Genomic DNA, 21,884 nt, shown 5'->3' with positions numbered 1-21,884 from the left:
TTTATTTCCTCTACATTAAAAAAAAAAAAATCTCTGATGGGGTGCCTGGGTGGCTCAGTCGGTTAAGCATCCAACTTCGGCTCAGGTCATGATCTTGGTGGTTCAGGGGTTTGAGCCCCCCATTGGGCTCTGTGCTGACAGCTTAGGGCCTGGAGCCTGCTTTGGATTCTATGTCTCCCACTCTCTCTGCCCTTACCCTGCTCATACTCTGTCTCTCTTTCTCTCTCAAAAATAAACGAGAGTGTGTAAGGGTCAGAGAGAGAGGGGAGACACAGAATCTGAAGCAGGCCCCAGGCTCCGAGCTGTCAGCACAGAGCCCGACACAGGGCTCAAACCCATGAGCTGCGAGATCATGACCTGAGCTGAAGTCAGATGCTCAACTGACTGAGCCACCCAGACACACTTACTTTTTCATTTTTAAAAACTAGTGTCCAGGAAGTAAGTTCAGAACAACTAAATAAAGATGAGTTACCTTGAAATTGCATTATTTTTCCAAATGTGGGATTTTTCTCAATTTAAAAATTTGTGGCAAAATAAATTTACATAACATAAAATTTACCATATTAATAATGTTTAAGTGTACAGTTCAGTGGTATTAAGTACATTTATAATGTGTAACCATCACCACTGTCCATCTCTAAAACTCTTTTCATCTTGCAAAATGGGAACTCTATACCCATTCAATAATGACTTCTCACTCATTCTTCTCTCCCCTGGCAACCACCATTCTACTTTCAAGTCCCTAGGATTTTGACTAGTCTAGGTAACTCGAGTAAGTGGAATCATATAGTATTTGTCTTTTTGTGACAGGCTTATTTCATCTAGTGTAATGTCCTCAAAGTTCATCCATGTTGTAGCACGTGTCTTCTTTTCCTTCTTTTTAAGGCTGAAAAATATTCCATTGTGTATATATACTACATTTCACCTATCCATTCATTCATGGATGGACATTTGGGTTGCTTTCACATTTTAGCTATTATACACACTGTTTTGCACTTGCTTTTTACATTAACAGTGTATCTTGGATATTTTTCCACATCGGTACACAATGTGTCTCCTTTTTTTATCTTTCCTTCTTTTTATTTTTTTGTTTTACAAAGTACTTCAATTTTTTGCACAAACTGTAGTTTCTTTGACTTGTCTCCTATAGCTGGATATTTGAATTGTTACACATTGGTTATGTTTTTGTTGCTACATACTATGATGTATATATTTACTTATCTCTCTCTCTCTCTCTATCTAAATATGATCCATCATATATATGATCCAAGATACACCAATGACCTCATCCCATCCTTCAAAGCAGGGTTTGGCTCTGCTGTTGGGCTGATCTGTTGTGATCATATCCTCCTTCCCCTTTACTTTGCTATTGCTTTTTCAGGCTACAGGCTCACAAGGTACAGCCCTGCTGTTCCTACATTCCTTCAGGGCAGAGACAACATTCAAGGGAGTAATAAAAAGGCAAATAATTTGGTGTCCCTTCAAACTGTTTTTTTTTTTTTTTTTGGCAGGAATTCTATTTTTTTTAAATTTTTTACTTTTAGAAATTTTTTTTAAAGTATTTTTTTATTTTTTAATTATATCCAAATTAGCATATAGTGAAACAATGATTTCAGGAGTAGATTCCTTAATTCCTCTTACCCATTTAGCCCGTCCCCCCTCCCACAACCCCTCCAGTAACCCTCAGTTTGTTCTCCATATTTATGAGTCTCTTCTGTTTTGTCCCTCTCCCTGTTTTTATATTATTTTTATTTCCCTTCCCTATGTTCATCTGTTTTGTCTCAAAGTCCTCATATGAGTGAAGTCATATGATTTTTGTCTTTCTCTGACTGACTAATTTCACTTAGCATAATACCCTCCAGTTCCATCCACGTAGTTGCAAATGGCAAGATTTCCTTCTTTTTGATTGCTGAGTAGTACTCCATTGTGTGTGTGTGTGTGTGTGTGTGTGTGTGTGTGTATATATATATATATCACATCTTCTTTTTTTTTTTTTTAATTTTTTTTTTCAACGTTTATTTATTTTTGGGACAGAGAGAGACAGAGCATGAACAGGGGAGGGGCAGAGAGAGAGGAAGACACAGAATTGGAAACAGTCTCCAGGCTCTGAGCCATCAGCCCAGAGCCCGATGCGGGGCTCGAACTCACGGACCGCGAGATCGTGACCTGGCTGAAGTCGGACGCTTAACCGACTGCGCCACCCAGGCGCCCCGCATCTTCTTTAACCAATATCCATATATCTTTCCATACTTTGGCTATTGTTGATAGTGCTGCTATAAACATGCGGGTACATGTGTCCCTTCGAAACAGCACACCTGTATCCCTTGGATAAATGCCTAGTAGTGCAATTGCTGGGTCGTAGGGTAGTTCTGTTTTTAGTTTTTTGAGGAACCTCCATACTCTTTTCCAGAGTGGCTGCACCAGCTTGCATTCCCACCCTTCAAACTAGTTTAAAATACTTGTTGAGGGGTGCCTGCCTAGTTCAGTCAGTAGAGCATGTGACTCTTGATTTTGGGGTCATGAGTTCAAGCCCCACATTGGGCACAGAACTTACCTAAAAAAAATAAATTATTAAATAGATATATATCAAGCAAAAAGAACTGATTTATTAATAAAAATGGTATATTTTTATATTAAAACGAGGGATTTATTACATTCATTGTATATATCATTGTGTTTTATTCAATGTGAATTTGTTTTTATTTCCCAGTTTTTCCACTATTGATATCATTATCTAGCAACATGCATTAAAAGTAGAGGTAACTTATAAAGTTCCAAAGTATTTTTTGAAATATGCTTAGTAATTTTCTGGATTTCATATAACCAGAATGTTTCACACTTTCAGTAGCTTGTTCTTTTTTCAGTTTCCTTTTATAATTTTCTGAGCCAGACAATTTTAAAGGGATTATAAGTTAGAAAGCATTGTGCTATGCTTTAATCATTATTTTCTGTAACTAAGAGAACTTTCTAATGTGTGTGTGGAGAGAGAGAGAGAGAGAAATCAAGAATGAGTGTAAGGTTTTTGCATGAGCTGAAAGAATGGGGTTTCCATTTGCTTATATGGGGAAAGAGTGTGGAAGGGGCAGCATCATGGAGACAAATCAGAAATACAATTTGGAATATGAAATGCCTTTTAGACCTCCAAACTGAGATGTTAAGAAGTCAGTTAGACATACAAATCTTGAGTTCAGGGACAAGTTCTAGGCAGAGTTAATATACATAAAGTGCTTAAAACAGTGCCTTGGAGATATATATAAAGTTTATTTATTTGGAGAGAGAATGCGAATGGGGGAGAGGGGCAGAGGGAGAGAGACAATCACAAGCAGTCTCCATGCTCAGTGCAGAGCCCAACAAGGGGCTCGATCCCACAACCTTGGGATCATGACCTGAGTGGAAATCAGGAGTCAGATACTCAACTGACTGAGCCACCCAGGTGCCCCTCAATCTTTTATATTATGGATAGTGCTTTCTGTAACTTGTTTACAAAGTCCCTACCCAGAGGTTAGAAATGTATTTGTTAATATTATCTTTAGAAGATTTAAACTTTTGTTCATGACATTTATAACTTCTTAATACATCTCAGGTTGATTTTTGTTCTGGAGCCTTTCCTCTACATGCTTGATTCAGAGATCCAGGCTCCTTCTGTCTTCTGTTGCACCTTTCCTTAGAACCTCAGAATTCTTCTAGCTGGTGAAAAGCCTACAAGAGAGACTGAAGCCTCATTTACTTCTTAAATACCCTGACCCAGCAGTGACACACATAAATTCCTGCACATATTCCATTGGTAAGAACTAGTCACATGGCCACATCTAGATGCAAGTGGGACTGGGAAATGTTGCCATGAGCAGACAGTTGTTTCCTAGGGAAAATGCCACACACTGTGTTAAGGGGAAACATGATTTTTTGAGCTACAAGGTAACTCCACAACTTTTACCGTCTTCTACCGCTCTTCCCACCCCAACCCTTCCCAGCCACCTTAGGCTTCTTATAGCTCCTTGCACACTCCAGGCACACTTCTGCCTCCTGCCCTTTCCTGGAATTACCTTCCCTTACGTGTTTACTTGCTCTCTCTAATGTCCTTCGTTATGAAATGGGTGCCCTGGAATGCCACTTATTAAGAATGTATTATGTCCCAAATATCTGAAATTCCTTTTTTCATTGATTTTTAAAAATTAATTTAATAATCTTCAAATCAATCTTGTGAAAAAGGTTAAGAATGATTATTCTTACTCCAGAGAGGTTAATTGACGTGCCTCAGTTCACACAGCTAGTAAAAGCAGGAGTGGGGATTTAAACACTAAATCTAAAGAACATCCAGCTTTGTTTTCTCTCTGACTCTCAATAGAAGCAATCACTCTGCCAAACATATTTCCTACTGGGAAGGAGATCACTTTACAATTGAGTATTCTGGGCCTCTGAGCAGTTACATTTCCCAAGGCAAATTAATACAGTTGGGGTTTTGTTTCGAATTTGTGTTTTATGAGTTGACTTGGTGTGAGAGATCTCCCAGCACCTGATTGCCTTGGATGCATTGGATAAAAAGTCTCTGGACTAGAGACAGCATGCAAGCTGGGAAGGGGCAGAGAGAGAGGGAGACACAGAACGTGAAGCAGGCTCCAGGCTCTGAACTGTCAGCACAGAGCTTGACACCGGGCTCAAACTGACCAACTCACCAACTCCTAACCAACTGAACCATCCAGGAGCCCCAAAAGTCTCTGGACTTTTAAACTGAGGACATTTAAGCTTTTTTTCAAGTCTCTTTTTCCATATTGCCCTCAGTAATCATTTTAAGATGTCAGTCAGATCTTGTCATTCTTCAGCTTAAATTCCTCTAAGTTACCATTCCTCACACACACTTCACAGAGTAAATTCTCTAGCCTGGCATTTGAAGACTTTCCTGCTCTGTCCCTCTTCTCTTTCCCTGGTTTCATCCCCCGTTAATTCTCCATTTCCCATTAAAATGAATTACTTGCTGTTGCCTGAATGTACCATTTTAATCTGTCACTCCCTGTTGCTGCCCATGCTTCCTGAAACATCTTCTTTCTCTCCCTTTTTACCTGAGAAGTTCCTTTTGATCCTCTGGAACTCAGGTCACATTATACCTCCTTCTGGGAACCTTCCCTGACCATCTCCCAACCTGGGGAGATACCCAGATGCCTTGTAATTATTTAGCTCCCTAATCCCCCTCTACTGTCTGTGTCTCCAACATACAGGATGGGGGAGGATTATTCATATCATCCTGAATAAACTTTGTGAAGCTACTTTCTCCTCCCCACTTTTTGTCCCCTCAGTTCAGCCAGGTTACATACAGGGAGGGGCAGGTGCTATGGTTCCCAGTGATGTTGGTTGTGACCTCCAGGCCACCCTCCCCAAGGGAACCAATGCTTGAGAGAAGTACCCAGGAGAGAACCCAGGAGAGAGCCCAGGGTTAGTCCTTGGGGAAACCAGCTGCCTTCCAGAGTTCTTAGTAGCAGCCTGCCAGATCAAACCTTTTGCTGGAATAATAATAATTTATAATAATTATGGAGTGCTTTTTATGTTCCAGGCACTATTATGACCATTTTACCTGTTTGCACATTTATCTTATGTAATCTTCACAAAAATATGATGGCTGGCACCTGGAGAGTGCCCAAGGTCACATAGTAAATGACAAAGTCAGGATTCAAATCTGAGCATTCTGTTTCTAGAGCCCATGGTGGTAACCAAGATACTATATTACCTTCCTGGCTTCTGATCTCCAGTTTCCTGCCTACCTTCTACGGGAACCAAATCAGAGGGTCCCAAGACAAGGAGCAAGAAGCAAGTTTCTCTCCTCCTCATCCCCCACTTGTTCTCAGGAGGACCAGCTCAGAGACGGATCTGAGATTTCTCATAAGTAGAAAGGGAGCTCCTGAGTGGCTGGGGCCTCTGGAGGCCCTAGGAGAGAGATGAGGACAGCCTGGTGCATGGGAAAAGGCCTGGCTGAGGTGGTGGGTGAGGGAGTTGGGAGCTGGCAGCGAGCCCAGGATTCTAGTCCGGGTTTTGTCTCTTAGACTCTATATAAAGTTGGGGGGAAGTCTTTGCTTCTTTCTGAGCCTTAGTTTTCCCCATTTGTAAAACAAGGGTAAATACAGGACTGGCCGATCCATCTCCACCAAAAGAGGCGGCATCTTCAGCTCTCCTGCCCGAGGAAAGGGCAGGGCACGGAAGCCAGGGAGCAGGGGCAGGGAGAAGACGCTATCTGGGGTCTAGGTCTAGTCTGGAGATGGGACCAGGTGGGGTGTTGAGCTCAGTCTTGCGACCCCATTCCTGTGACAGGGCCGGTTAAGGAGGAGACGTCTGGACCGCCAAGTAGGAGGAAGAGGTGGGGGGACAGAACGTGGGCCAGGCTCTCGGCTCTGCAGGATGCGCCCACTCATCCCTCACCTCCTAATCCTGTCAAAAGGAGTCGCATCCTGAAGAAGGTAGCGGTTGCCGGCGACCCGGCAGTGGCCGGCGGCGCTGCGGCTGCCGCCTGGGAAGGTGCCTCCCTCCGGGCCCGAAGAGCATCACGTCATCCTTTCCGCCAGGCTCCCGCCCCCCCTCCCCGACGGCGCCTGCGCAGGCGCGGCGGGAGGGGGTCGCGGTGGGGGCTCTCTCCTCAGCGCTTTCCGCCCTTCTCCAAGCTCGCTCGGGTCGCGGCGCTCTCGGCGGGCGGCAGCGGCGGCGGCGCAGAGAGGAAGGCGTCCAGGATGCGGCGCGGGGCGGCCCGGTGCCCCCCTGACCCGTCACGGCAGCCGCGGCGGCCGCGGGGACCGGGCCAGGGCCGGGGGCGGCGGCCCGAGCCGCGGTAGCGGCGGCGGCGGGAGGGGCAGCCTGAGGGCGGACGGGCGGGCGCCCTGGTGCGGGGGCTCCGCACTCCGCACGGCCCGGCCCGGCTCGGCCCCGGCGCCATGAGCGGCGGCGGCGGCGGCGGCGGCGGAGGGGGCTCGGCGCCCAGTCGTTTCGCCGACTACTTTGTCATCTGCGGGCTGGACACCGAGACCGGGCTGGAGCCGGACGAGCTGTCGGGTGAGTGCGCGCGGAGCCCGGTGCTGCCTCCCTGCGCCCACTGCGGCCCGGGACCCTCGAGGAAACCTCCCCGCTTTGTCCCGGGATCTGGGCGAGGGCCGGTCCGCAGGACCCACGGCTGGCGCGGAGGAAGGGGGCATCGGGCTGGAGGTGGGGAAGCGAGGTTAGAGGCTCTGAGCCGCGAGGTGTCCGAACGGCCCCAATGCTTCTCTGCGCGTTGTCCTGTAGTAGGGGACGAGGAGGAGAGGGAAGCGTTGTGTGATCTGTCTGGTGAAGGTAGAGTGACTTAGTACAAGATAAAGGTAAGCTTGTTCTCGAACACTCGTTAGGTGAGGGAAGAAGGTATTTCACGATTAGTGCAAGTAAGTTCTACCCAGACTTTTAAAAAAAACGAAGGAGAGCAAAACAGAAACTTGGTGAGTTTTCCTGGCCCCTTCCCAAGAAGCCAGTTCCTCAAAACCAGCCCTGGGATGGGCCCCCTGTTTGATAGGTCATGAAGTAAAGTTGAGCCATGAAGTGAAGTTGAGCCACACGAAGAAGGGTAAGAACTCTCTTAGTTCTAGAAGGTCCTGTACCCCGAGGCTGTGCCTCTTTTTATGAAAAGTAATTGGTGGCCTTTTATGAGATCAGTGTCATTTGTGAATAAAAGCGCAGCAACCTAGTAGGAGAGTCTGGGTTGGGTCGTTAGGCTTCTCAAGTCATCTTTCAAAGAGGAAGTGGTAGGGGAGCGAAGATGGGGCCCAGATCAGATTTGGAAAGAATTGCAGAAGAATGTCATAATTGTAAAATCCCCATGAATTCCACTGCACTGTCATTGGAGCCTTTGAATTGCAACAGTTTTGAAAAAGTTTTTGTCTGGAGTGTCCAGTTTGTAGGTGTCATGTGAGTGGAGGTTTGTTGTTGTCATCCTGACTTGAGAGGGGATACCCCTTTCCAGTGCTCTGTCATGATGTGTTCACTTAAGTTTCCTGAAAGTGATTATGCTGTTGACTAATTTTACTTTGTTTCAGAGATAATGGGACAAGGTTGTTGGTTTATTTTTTAATTTTTTTTAATTAAAAATTTTTTTTTATGTTATTTATTTTTGAGAGAGAACGCGAGTGGGGGAGGGGCAGAGAGAGAGGAAGACACAGAATCTGAAGCAGGCTCTAGGTTCTGAGCTGTAAGCACAGAGCCTGATGAGGGGCTCGAACTCACCAACAGTGAGATCATGACCTGAGCCAACGTTGGAGGCTCAACTGACTGAGCCACCCAGGCACCCGTTTGTTTATTTTTGTCACCAGAAAAATTTCCATGTTTCTTATGAAAAAAAAAAAAAAATATTAGGTGCATACTTCAAGTGACAAAAATAGATCATCTTTTAAAAAACATGATAGGGGCGCCTGGGTGGCGCAGTCGGTTAAGCGTCCGACTTCAGCCAGGTCACGATCTCGCGGTCTGTGAGTTCGAGCCCCGCGTCAGGCTCTGGGCTGATGCCTCAGAGCCTGGAGCCTGTTTCTGATTCTGTGTCTCCCTCTCTCTCTGCCCCTCCCCCGTTCATGCTCTGTCTCTCTCTGTCCCAAAAATAAATAAACGTTGAAAAAAAAAAAATTAAAAAAAAAAAAATAAAAAACATGATAAATTGATGACTTTTATCAAGGTCAAAACAAATATTTTCTCAAATTTATAGCAGATGGAAAAGAATATCATGAAGCAGTAATGCCGTTAATACTAGGCCTTTTGTTGGGGTTGCTTTAGTGTTTCAAGTTCACTCTTTTAGGTCTTTAAATTCTTATAATAAAGATGCTAATTTTTCATCTCTGTTTCATATTTATTAAATTTTTGACTTTATGATGTAGTTGTTGGAATTCAGTTCATGATGTTGGAGTTGGGAGGGACCTCAGAGAGGAAAATGAGCCCCAGGAAGGACAGTAGAGCCTACATCCTGTTACTTAATTGGCTGACTTTTGGTTCATTGCTCCTTACACTAAGCTGCATCTCTGCCTGGCTGGGTCTTTAGAAAACGCAAACATGTTGAGAAAGAATAAAAATAACAAAGTTGTCCCCAGTGAAAGAAACTTTAAAGTGGTGGAATAAACAAGTGTTATTTTTATACTGTGCTTTTGAGTGTCTATTAAATTATATAGAAACTTGATTTTAGAAAATAAAGAGAATGGTTTGCAAATGATAAAGCATAAGAATGAAGCCGGGAATTGATTTGTTAGAGCATGGATTTTGCGGTTAATCATTCCCCTTCTGCAATACATTGGCTATCTTGGTGACTAGCGGCAATTTAGGTAACTGCTGGCATCTTCATGTATAAAACAGGTAAAGTAAATAAAAAGCATCTCATCAAGTAGACCCTCAAAAACGTTACTTTTCTTTTAGCGAATATCTGTTAATTATCTGTTTTTTCAGCAAGCTAAAATTATATCCCTGTGAAAGCTTGAGAGAATAAAGAAAAGGCGATCAATTGTATAAAATGTGTGAAGGAAGGGTATTTTTTTGTCTTTTTAAATGTGGTTGCAGTAGTGGAATGCCAAGACCATTTATTCAGTAGGTGGCCTTTGTTCGAATAGGCACTGATTGAAGGATTTCTTTTTTCCTTCATTTCATTTCTGGTGAGTTGGTAGGGGAATCTGGACTACCCAGTGGGAATCTGAATAAAATAAAACAGAATACAAATAGCTCTATGCAGGTCAGTATTGAGACTCTCCAGGGTGTATTTTCTCTCCTTAGCGAGCCTTATAGCTCCCAAACTGATGATGTCATAGTAAGTGAAACTATAGTAAATGGTGAACTGTACCCAGGTTCTTTAGGGAGGTATGAGGAGTCTATGTTCTCTCCAGGCAAATTAAGTTCTATACCTCACATAGCTTCTATGCTTTTAAAAAAGTGAATCCTGAACAAGCAAATCAAAGACATTCAGTGTTCCTTAGTTTTGTGGAGAAGGATTAAGATTCATTCTCTGGTTGCAACAATAAGCAGAGAGCTTAGATTCAATCTCTGGTTGCAACAATAACCATAGAGCTTGCTGCGTTGAATATAAACTCAAATCATTGGATTTTATAGGAGTCTCTCCCTGTCACCTCTTCCCCTTTTTTGCAGATTTAAGTATTTAGGCAAGTCATTTAGTTACTTGTTGTGCAGGGAACTGAGGAAGGTAAGAAAATTGTTTTCTTTCTGGTTAGTTGAGGAAGTATTTTGGGTTGTGAAGAGAGGAAGGTAATCAATGAATGAATCCTAAGTCTAGCCAACTTTAGGAAATAGTATCTGCTTGTTGGCTTTTTGAGCTTGTCGGATAGATAAGCAAATCTGTAAGAATTGCTTTCAATCTACGTTTTCATTACTGTTGGCTCAGCCTGAGTGGGGAGGCAGATGGCAGTAGAGTCCATTCCCACTCTTATCCTTTGATGGATGGGTGTCCTGGGCATCTTTGTTTCTCCCTTTTCTTCTTATGGTCACCACCACTGACTGCAGGAGAAGGCTTACCATGAGATAGGATTCCTGAGTTTACTTTCCCTGTTTCTGAGTGAGAATTAAGATTCCAGAATACTTGCGACCTGTTTTTTACCTTTTTTAAGTTCCTCTGAACTACCTGTGCCCAGCGTTGAGATGTAAGTTTTCTTGGTTCTTACATCCACTACTCCAGTTGTCCCAGGCTCTGAGCAAAGGACTTTGCCAAGAATTGAGGAGAAGGGCTTGGGAATATAGAAATGAGACTGGCCAGTATCCTGTATGAGCCTATTTAGAACACTGAGAATACACTGAAATCATCTCTTAATGTCACCGTTTGAAGAGAGGAAAAAATGTTTACTGACTAGGAAGGTCAGAGGCCTGGTGAGATCATACTCCTCCTTAACCATATTGAGCAATGAATTTAGAACATTAAGAATCATGGCATGTCAAACATGGAAGCACTCTTCAAGAGATTATATAACCTTATGATTTTACAGATGAAGAAACTGAGGACCTGAGAAAGAGAATATTTTTCTCCCTTGCCACATTTCATTCTTCTTTTCTGCTACTTAAGTGATGCTTTGAAGCAATCCATTGAGTAGAGGGGACAAATAAAAGGACAAGTAAAATATTTGTTTGGCAGGGGCAGGAGCAGACATTATGTCAGTTTTTCTAGTACAGGTTTCTGTTTCATTTTTTTTTTTTAATGTTTGTTTATTTTTGACAGAGAGAGAGAGACAGAGCATGAGTGGGGTAGGGGCAGAGAGAGAGGGAGACACAGGATCCGAAGCAGGCTCCAGGCTCTGAGCTGTCAGCACAGAGCCCGATGCGGGGCTCGAACTCGCAGACCACGAGATCATGACCTGAGCTGAAGTCAGACGCTCAACCGACTGAGCCACCCAGGTGCCCTGGTTTCTGTTTTATGTTAAGAAAGAATACTGTGTGTGATTCTCATGAGAGATATCTTATTTTTTTTAGCTTTTTCTTTTCATATAATTTCACACTGAACATTCACATGAATAGTAGAAAGATCTTCAACATATCCTTTTTCCAGATTCACTGATTAACATTTTGCTCCATTTGTTTTGTTTTATCACTTGTATGCGTATGTTCTCTCTCCTTAACATATATATAAACAACTTCATTGAGATATAATTCATCTACCATATAATTCACTTATTTAAAGTGTACAACTCAGGGATCCCTGGCTGGCTCAGTTGGAAGTGCATGCAGCTCTTCATCTCTGGATCGGGAGTTTGAGCTTCATGTTGGATGTAGAGATTACTTAAACTTAAAAAAAAAAAAAAAAAAAAAAAAAAAAATATATATATATATATATATATATAATTGAGTAATTTTTTTAGTATATTCATAGAGTTGCTCAATCATGCGTGTAGTCAGTTATTTATCACTGGTGCTCCTCCCCCCCCCAAGACCCACACCCATTAACAGTCACTCCCCATTTCCTTCCAACTCTCTCTCAGCCCTAGCCAACCACTAATCTACTTTTGGTATCTATAGATTTGCCTATTCTGGACATTTCATATAAGTGAAGTCATATATGGTCTTCTGTGACTGGCTTTTTTCATTTAGTACATTTTTAAGGTTAATCCATGTTGTAGCATGTATTGGTATGTTATTTCTTTTTATGGCTGAATAATATCCTGCTGTATGAATATACCATGTTCTATTTATCCATCAGTTGATGGACATTTGAGTTGTTTATAGTTTTTTTTTTTTTTTTTTTTTTTTAAATTTTTTTTTTTTTTTCAACGTTTATTTATTTTTGGGACAGAGAGAGACAGAGCATGAACGGGGGAGGGGCAGAGAGAGAGGGAGACACAGAATCGGAAACAGGCTCCAGGTTCTGAGCCATCAGCCCAGAGCCTGATGCGGGGCTCGAACTCACGGACCGCGAGATCGTGACCTGGCTGAAGTCGGACGCTTAACCGACTGCGCCACCCAGGCGCCCCATATATAGTTTTTGATCACTATGAATAATGCTGCTGTGAACATTTGTATAAATTTTTTTTAATTAATTAATTTCAGTAGGGCCCACACCCAGTGTAGGGCTTGAACTCACAACTCTGAGATCAAGAGTTATATGCTCTACCAACTAAGCCAGCCAAGTGCCCCACATTTGTGTACATGTTTTTGTGTGGACATATATTTGTATTTCTCTTGGGTATATACCTGGGAGTGGAATTGTTGGGTCATACGGCATCTGTTTAACCTTTTGAGAAATTGCCAGACTGTTTTCCAGACCAACTATACCAGTTTACATTCCCACTAGCAGTGTATGAAGATTCTACTTTCTCCATGTCTTCACCAACACTTATTATCTTTATTTTTGATTATGGGCATCCTGGTGGGTGTGAAGATACCTCATTGTAGTTTTGATTTACATATGCATGCTGGCTAAGAAGGATATCTTATATTTAACAAAAAAAAAAAAAGGGCTATTTCTTTCCAGAGATGAAGTGGCTGTAAAAAGTTTGATGAGCCAGGTTCAAACAGAGAGCCAATACGAGTTATTTATTTTTTATTTTTTAAATTTATATTTATTTATTTATTTATTTATTTATTTTTAATGTTTATTTATTTTTGAGAGAGACAGAGACAGAATATGAGTGGGTCAGGAGCAGACAGAGAGGGAGACACAGAATCTGAAGCAGGCTCCAGGCTCTGAACTGTCAGCACAGAGCCCAACACGGGGCTTGAACTCACGAGCTGTGAGATCATGACCTGAGCCGGAGTCAGATCTCAACCGACTGAGCCACCCAGGCACCCCCGAGGTTTTTTTTTTAAGGTTTATTTATTTTTGAAGGAAAGAGAGACAGAGCGTGAGCAGGGGAGAGGCAGAAAGAGAGGGAGACATAGAATCCAAAGCAGGTTCTAGGCTCTGAGCTGTCAGCACAGAGCCCATTGTGGGACTCACGAACCATGAGATCATGATCTGAGCCGAAGTCAGAAGCCTAACCGATTGAGCCACCCAGGTGCCTCAAACTAATTTTTATTTTATTTTTATTTTCCTCTACCAGTCTGCCAATTCTGTGCAGATTCTCTTATGGTCATTGTATAAAGCGTTCTCTGCTCTGAATCCCAGACTCCTAACTGAAGCAAAACTCAAATCCTGATAGCTTACCTTAGGCATCTTTGATAACTTACAGAGGTCAAGGTTGCTATAACAAGAGATTTCCTAAGTTAATCGTGTATTTCCTTTTCTAAAGTAGAGTAAAGGAGAGGTCAAGAGAAGAGACCAACACACAGAGAGCAGAGCAGTCCAAGGCAGTTTAAAATTACATGCTAAATTTAGTTGTAGAGACTGTATATTTTTCTTTTAATTTTTTTTAATGTTTATTTATCTTTGACAGAGAGAGAGAGACAGAGCATGAGCAGGGGAGGGTCAGAGAGAGAGGGAGACACAGAATCTGAAACAGGCTTCAGGCTCTGAGCTGTCAGCACAGAGCCCGACGCGGGGCTCGAACTCAACAAACCGCGAGATCATGACCTGAGCCAAAGTCGGAGGCTCAACCGACTGAGCCACCCAGGTGCCCCAAGACTGTATATTTTTAAACAGAACCTCACTTTGCACTCCTCAGGTATGGAGGATCACACTGAAAGTAAGTGGATTTTGCTTAAATGGCACTGGAGCCTTGCTCTTCTCTTCTTAGAAGGAAATCCTGAGTCACAGTGTTTGGTGCTTAAACCAGATTCTCTTAGACTCTGCTTGGTCCTTTCTTCCTTCCTAGATTAGAAATAGTTTTCTTTGCCTAAGGCGTCCTTTGGCAACACCCATTTCCAGTTTTATGTCTTTTGTAAGCTTGTTTTCTGGCTGACTCTGGCAGACAGGAATTCTTGGACTTGGCTCCTTAATTCCCTGTTGCTATCCCTGGATATGAATTACTGTCAAGAGGTCTTAGAAGTCTCTCAGAAACCTAGGTACACATGAGGGAACCTGCTGGATATGGCATAGGATCCAGCAAAAGAGAGAAAGACTTACTTTTTAGAAGCTGGTAACTTCTTAGGGAATTTAGTGCTTACACATAGGCTTTTATTGTTAGATTTTAAGATGTAGTTCTCAAAAGTTAACTAAAAATTTTTTTTTAATGTTTGTTTATTTTTGAGAGAGAGACAGCATGAGTGGGGAAGGGACAGAGACAGAGGGAGACACAGAATGTGCAGCAGGCTCCAGGCTCCAAGTTGTCAGCACAGAGACTGACTTGGGCTCAAACCCACGAACTGTGAGATCATGACCTCAGCTGAAGTTGGATGCTCAACTGACTGAGACACCCAGGTGCCCCTAGTTCTCAAAAGTTATTAAGTGAGGCAGATATTGAACATAAGTCTGTGTTCCAGATGTTCTGTGATGACTGATTTTAGTTTGGAGTATATGGAGTCCTGAACTGTAAATTTAGGAGTGACAGAGTCTTATTATGGTAGAAAATGAGAGCATATGCCAGCTCTCAAGCCATTTTCAGTATGCTCCCAGAGGTTCAGATATGACTCCATGAAGTAAGATGGAAACAGGTATAGGTATAGTTTAGATTATCAGGTTTCTCAGATATTATACTTAGGATATTTGCTTGATGGTGATCCATGGAATCTGTCATAGTTTCCTATTAAAGAGAGCCAGGTTAGTAATATTTTTTTGTTCATTAGTGTGATGGGTAAGTCGGGTCAGACTTTTGCTAGGCCATCTGTTATCTACTGTATGGGCTGAACTAACTGGGTTAGTCTATTTTTTTTTTTTTAAGTTTATTTATTTATTTTGAGAGAGATAGAGCAAGCAGGGGAGGGGGAGAGGGAGAAGGAGAGGGAGAAAATCCCAAGCAGGTTCCACACCGCCAGTGCAGAGCCTGATATAGGGCTTGAGTTCATGAACTGACATTTTGACCTGAGACAAAACCAAGAGTTGGATGCTTAACCAACTGAGCCATGAGGGACCGCTAGCTGAGTTAGTCTAAAATAGAGTTTCATGGAGTGCTGAGAGGCCTCAATAGGGAGAAGGTCTTTGGAGGTTCCTCTTGTTAAGCTTCATTCCTCTGTGAGTGTGGGATTCCTTGACTTCTAAACTATTTCTAGTTGGCACAACACACTAAAAAATGAGCATGCATTCATTAATATTGGTCATAGAATTTAAAAAGTCAGAGCTAGAAATCAGAGATAGTCTAGCCACCACTTGTGGCAGATGGTAATGATTAATATTTGCAAGTGACTTCATAGTTTTGCAGTGTACTTTTAGATAGTTTTTTAATTTTTTCAGCGCCACTTGAAAAAAAATTTTGGTCCATTGTTACCCAACAAGTTGGAAAGAACTATTAGAATCCAGGTCTTCTGTCTCCTGTCACACCATTGATGAGATTATTGTTTTGAGTCATAGATTTGGGAAAACTGAAGCAATGGCTTAATCATTGAATAGCAAGAGTTTTATATGATGTGGCCTCTTTAATTCAGTCCCCAGCCCACATTGCAGTAGAGGAGCTCTGTCAGAAGAATCAGGTCACTCATTTTCTGAATTGTAGTTAAGGTTGGTTGTTACATATATATTTTTTCAAGTCTACCCCACTCTTAATCAGTTCTGAAAATGTTTTTCATAGATCAAGTAGTTACCAAGGCTTTGTTTCTAAGAAGCTCCCTTTTTTCGTATGGCTATTTCAGGATGTTTAATGCTTCTTTGTCTGAGGTTTCTTTTCTTTGAAAAAAAAAAAAAAAAAAAAAGGTTTGCATCTGTTAGCCACAGAAATCCCTCAGTATAGGGTTAGTATATTTTGTGGTTGTAGTTTGTGTGCTGGCTGTGACTTTTGGTTTACCACATTCATTCATTCATTCATTCATTATTTATTTATTTATATTGTTTTTGAGAGAGAGAGAGAGAGTGAGAGCACGGGAAAGGCAGAGAGAGGGAGACACAGAATCTGAAGCAGGCTTCAGGCTCTGAGCTGTCAGCACAGAGCCTGATGCCGGGCTCGAACCCATGAACTGTGAGATCATGACCTAAGCCAAAGTCTGATGTTTAACTGACTGAACCACCCAAGTGCCCCCCACCCTGCTTTTTTTTAAGTTTATTTATTTTGAGAGAAACAGACACAGCATGGGTGGAGGAGGGGCAGAGAGAGAGGGAGAGAGAGAATCCCAAGTAGGCTCCGTGCTGCCAGGACATAGCCCGATGCGGGACTCAAACCCATGAACCGTGAGATCATGACCTGAGCTAAAACCAAGAGTTGGACACTTAACCAACTGAGCCACCCACATGCCCCGGTTTATCATATTCTGTATAATGAAAGAGTATGATGGGATACAACAAAGAAAGTTTCAGAATTCTTAAAGGCAGGAAGAGATGAGGAGATGATTTAGAAATAATAATCATAAGCCATGATTTATAACATAAGTGAATAAAACCAATTTATAACAAATTACATGCATTTTTATTATCATACTTTAGAATTACTTTCCAGGAATGTCAAAGGATTTGGTTCTTTTCCCCATTGTGTTGTCTCTGATGCCCTTTTCCTCTTTTTGCTTTTGTACTTTTAAAATAATGGCCCCCCAATCCTGTTTTAGCCTAGTTGTGAAGATAGATATTATTGTTAGATTGTTGAAGGAAACTAGAGATTTTATTTTAGGTGAGTTAGGTGTCTCTCCTTGTTTTTCCCAAAGTCTTTATTTGGCAACGACCATTAAAAAATTTCTTCTTATTTTTTTTGCTGATTCTAAAAACTATAGGTCATTATAAAAATTAAAACATTACAGAGCAATGTTATATTGGGGCACTGGGGTGGCTCAATTGGTTAAGCGTCAGACTTTTGCTTTTGGCTCAGGTCATGATCTTATAGTTTGTGAGTTCAAGCCCCATGTCAGACTCTGCACTGATGGTGTGGATCCTGCTTGGGATTCTTCCTCTCTCTCTGTCCTTCCCCTGCTTGTGTTCTCTCTGTCTCTCAAAATAAATAAATAGAAATTAAAAAAAATAAACAAAACAAACAAACAAAACAAAATATTACAGAGCTATGTTACAAATTCCTTTTGTCTGAGAGTCAGCTAGACAAATTTCTTAGAAGACAGTGCTTATACATAATAGTTGCTTGATAAAAGATTTGCTCTATTAATTATGAACTGATAGAGGCTGCCTATTCAGATTTTTTTTTAATGTTTATTGATTTTTGAGAGTGAGAGAGTGATCATGAGCAGGGAAGGGGCAGAGAGAGAGGGAGACACAGAATCTGAAGTAGGCTTCAGGCTCTGAGCTGTCAGCACAGAGCCTGATGCTGGGCTCGAACCCACAAACCGTGAGATTGTGACCTGAGTAGAAGTCAGATGCTTAACTGACTGAACCACCAGGTGCCGCCTCTCCACTTTTTTCCTGATATAAAGCATAGGACTTAACTTTTAGCATTTAAGCCAAGCTTCCACAACTTTTCTAAGTGCTGAGTAAGTGAAGAAATGTGGAGGTCAGTAGAAGAGAAGAATAGTATTGATTGTTTTCCCATACTCAAAAAGTCCAGGGCCAAAGTCAGGTGTAGCAGTAAGATGGTGATGGAAGAGACATTTTGTACTGCATTCCAATTGTTTTATAAATTTTAATTTATAAAGCTGAATTTTAGGGGCACTTGGTGGCTCAGTTGGTTAAGTGTCTGACTTCAGCTTAGGTCATGATCTCATGGTTCGTGGTTCAAGTCCCATGTCAGAGTCTGTGTTGACAGCTTAGAGCCTGGAACTTGCTTTTGATTCTGTGTCTTTCTCTCTCTCTGCCCTTCCTCTGCTCGCACTGTCTCTCTCTCAAAAAATAAATAAACATTAAAAAAAATTTCTTAAGCTAAATTTTATAATAGTTAAGATGAACCTGATTTTTTTTTTTTTTTAAATGAATCTGGTTTTAATTTGTCTAACCAGTTCTTTTGACTTTCCCACAATCTCTTGTTGGGGAAAACCAAAACAAATCTCTAGAAATATCAACTGCTAAACTGACATCCATTAAATTTGCTAACTCTGAAGTTCTATATGTCCAAATAGTATTTAATCCCTTTCATTGCTAGAGTTGTTTAATATTCTTCTCCTAGGCCATTTTTTTAGTTTACTTATTTATTTTGAGAGAGAGAAAAAAGCATGAGTGGGAAAGGGGCAGAGAGAGAGAGAGAGGGAGAGAGAGAGAGAACCCCAAGCAGGCTCCAAACTGTCAGTACAGAGCCCCGTGTGGGGCTCGAACCCAAGAATCATAAGATCGTGACCTGAGCCGAAATCAGACACTTAAATAACAGCCACCTAGGCGCCCCTCCTAGCCCAATTTTTTCACAACATCTATATGAAACACATTCTTTCCCCAGCATTTCTATTGTGTGGAAAGTAGTATTTAAGCACTTACGGTTTTATCTTTTAGGAAGGTATTTAGTGTTTTGTGAAGGATTGTTGGTCTGCTGATCCAGTTCTGTGGGCTGCTTAGCTCAGTTGGTTATGAGTGTGGTGCATTAAATGAGGCCAAGGTCATTGAGTCAGTTTCCATAAGGACCAGTTAGCTTTGTTCTATCTACGTTTGTGCTAGTCTTAGCCTGCCATCCCACTGACAAGGACACTGTAGGTCATAGGGAACACAGGAAGAAAGTCAGGTTAGAGTAGCATTTCATTCTTGTTATAATAGATGATAATTAAATTAATAAGTATCTATTGTTTATTGAGTACACTTCAATGCCAGGTGGGAGAGGGCATTATCCCCATTTTATAGATTTGGGACTTAAAGTGCAGAGAATTTAAATAATGTGCAAGAATTATATAGCAAGAATTGGAAGCCTGTTTTCCCTGTCTCCAAAGTTTGCTACCACAAACCTGTCTCTTACTGAAAGACCAACTTAGTGATGGGACACTTGTTTGCATAGCTGTGAGATACAATTGCTGTCTTTGAGCTAATAGTCTTCTGAGGAGTCAGGAATGGAAACCACTTAACAGCAGAGAAGGTCAGTTCCTTAAGAGAGAAGCAGATTGTGGTGTGTCCTTGGGGCTCTGGAGAGTGAACAAGTTCTGTTCTCCAGCTTTGTCGTTTATATCTTGCAAAATTTACTACGGAGGGCTTAGCTCTGGTGTGACCCTGAAAAAAAACATGGTCTCTGATTTATTCATTTGTGCAAAAACACTTGTGGACCTGTACATAAATTATAGAATCTGAGGGTTAGAAAAAACATGTTTGAAGATCATGGTATTTTTGTCTATCTAAAAATAAAACAGTTATAAAATACATATTTCTTATAGGGAATTTAAAAATTTTAGAAAGGTATAGAAATAAGTGACTCATAATTCTTCTATCCAGCTTTAAGCTGTTAGTATTTTGATGTCTTTATGTAGTTCCTTCTAGTTTTAAACATTTTTATTGCAGTATAACTTAAACACAGATCCTAAGTATATAGCTTGATATATTTTTATATGTGTATGCATGTGTATAACCATCACCCAGATCAATTCTTTCTAGTTTTTACTATGTGTGGGTGTATGTGTATATACTTTTACATATTGTGATAAAGTGAAATGTAAAATTTTGTGTTTTGATTTTTTTCAAATAATGTTGTCATGAGTTATTTCTCAATATGGAGTATTCTCTTGAAATTTTATTGATCCCAGTGAAGAGTTAATTCTAAGGAGCAGAAACTCATTCAGACAAACTGAAGTAAAAAGGGTATTTATTTCAAATTATAACATGTAATGTATTTATAAATAACATCTTAAAAGAATATCCTACGTCAGGAACATCTGGGTGGTTCAGTTGGTTAAGCCTCTGACTCTTGATCTCAGCTCAGACCTTGATCTCTGGGTTGTGAATTCAAGCCCTGCGTTGGGGAATTTCCTACATCAATATATAAATCTATGGAATATTTCAAATTTAATTAATTAATTATTTTTGAGAGAGAGGACGCAAGTGAGCAAGGGGCAGAGAGAAAGAGAACCCTACGAGGGGCAGAGAGAGAGAGAGAGAGAGGGAGGGAGAGAGAGAGAGAAGCAGGGCTCACCTGGAGTCAGTTAAGGATCTGACACTTGGTTTCGGCTCAGATCATGATCTCACAGTTAGATCCAGCCCCACATTGGGCTCTGTGCTTACAGTGAGTGGAGCCTGCTTGGGATTCTCTGTCTCTTCTCTCTCTGCCCTTTCCCCACTCGCGATCTCACACCGCCACTTTTTAAGATTCCAGTTTCTCTACATCTGTAATAAAATGTTCTGGTTTTTCTAAAATGTTTCCATTCTGCTAGGAGGAAAATATCTTGTTTTAATCTGAATGTAATTATTTGTGAGGCTGAGCATCTTTTCATATATTTCATGTACCTTTGTATATTCTAGGAATTACCTGTTCAGGTCTTTTGTTCATGTTTCCATTGTGTTGATTATCTTTTTTTCATTCATTTGTGGAAACTGTGTATTAGGAATATTTTGTCAGGAAATAAATCGAAACTTGAAAAATGCTTGCAGTGAAAAATATATATGTACACTAGTATGTATTTATAAATTGGGGTCATAAGAGAAGTGCAATTGTGTATATACTGCCTTTTGAATTATATGTCCATAATTTTCCCATGGTGATTAAAAATGTCTTAATTAAAAATATTCTCATGCCATTAAATATTCTTCATATATACGATTTTAAATGTTATTTAATTCCAAAGTACGGGTGAACTGTGGAATTTGTTTTTAATTTAAATCCAAGTTAGTTAAAATAGTATAATTATGATTTCAGGAATATAATTTAGTAATTCGTCATTTACACATAACACCCAGTGCTCATTCCAACAAGTGCCCTCCTTAGTGCCATCTCCCATTTAGCCCTTACCCCCACCCAACACCCGACCAGCAACACTCAGTTTGTTCTCTGTATTTAAGAGTCTCTTGTGGCTTGTCTCCCTCTGTTTTTATTTTATTTTTGCTTATCTTTCCCCCTCAGTTCATCAGTTTTGTTTCTTAAATTCCACATATGAGTGAAATCATGTATTTGTCTTTCTCTGACTTATTTTGCTTAGCATAATACACTCTATAAACTGTAGAATTTTTAATGATTATTTGGCACTTGGGTGATTTATACTTTTTATAAATAATTTTACACTGTATTACTTTATACAAATCTTGAGTATCTTATTGCTCTTTTTTTAAAAAAAAGTTTATGTATTTATTTTGAGAGAGAGAGAGGGAGAGAGCGTGAATGAGAGAGGGGCAGAGAGAGAGGGTGAGAGAGAATCCCAAGCAGGTTCTGTGCTGTCAGCACTGAGCCCAGTACGCTCAATCCCATGAACTTGTGAGATCATGACCTGAGCTGAAATCGAGAAAGAGTTGGACACTAACTGAGTCACCCAGGCACCCTTGCATCACTTAACTTTCTATATAATTTTGACATGGATGCAAAGTGGAGATAGGGTAATAGTACTACATACATTATCTCATTTGGGCC

The 21,884-nt window shown here is 41.0% G+C and overlaps 1 protein-coding gene across 9 annotated transcripts in view; it reads left to right on the top strand.

Annotated features, from left to right (window-relative positions):
* Positions 1 to 6,911: 6,911 nt before the first annotated feature.
* DENND5A (DENN domain containing 5A) overlaps positions 6,912 to 21,884 on the top strand; it is a 118,807-nt gene continuing 103,834 nt past the window's right edge. For 8 of the 9 annotated variants that reach the window (XR_006714059.1, XR_006714061.1, XR_006714060.1 and 5 more), the window contains exon 1: positions 6,912 to 7,029. Coding sequence is in view for 3 of the 9 variants with exons in the window: in XM_045484447.1 (XP_045340403.1) it covers positions 6,912 to 7,029 (118 nt within the window). In the remaining 6 variants the exon portion in view is untranslated. The remainder of the gene's footprint in view (positions 7,030 to 21,884) is intronic. The other variant, XM_045484448.1, reaches the window with a different exon arrangement.

Source organism: Leopardus geoffroyi, chromosome D1 (genome assembly GCF_018350155.1).
Source record: "Leopardus geoffroyi isolate Oge1 chromosome D1, O.geoffroyi_Oge1_pat1.0, whole genome shotgun sequence".
NCBI lineage: Eukaryota > Metazoa > Chordata > Mammalia > Carnivora > Felidae > Leopardus > Leopardus geoffroyi.
The sequence above is the reverse complement of the archived record's forward strand: the minus strand, read 5'-3'. Positions and strand labels throughout refer to the sequence as shown.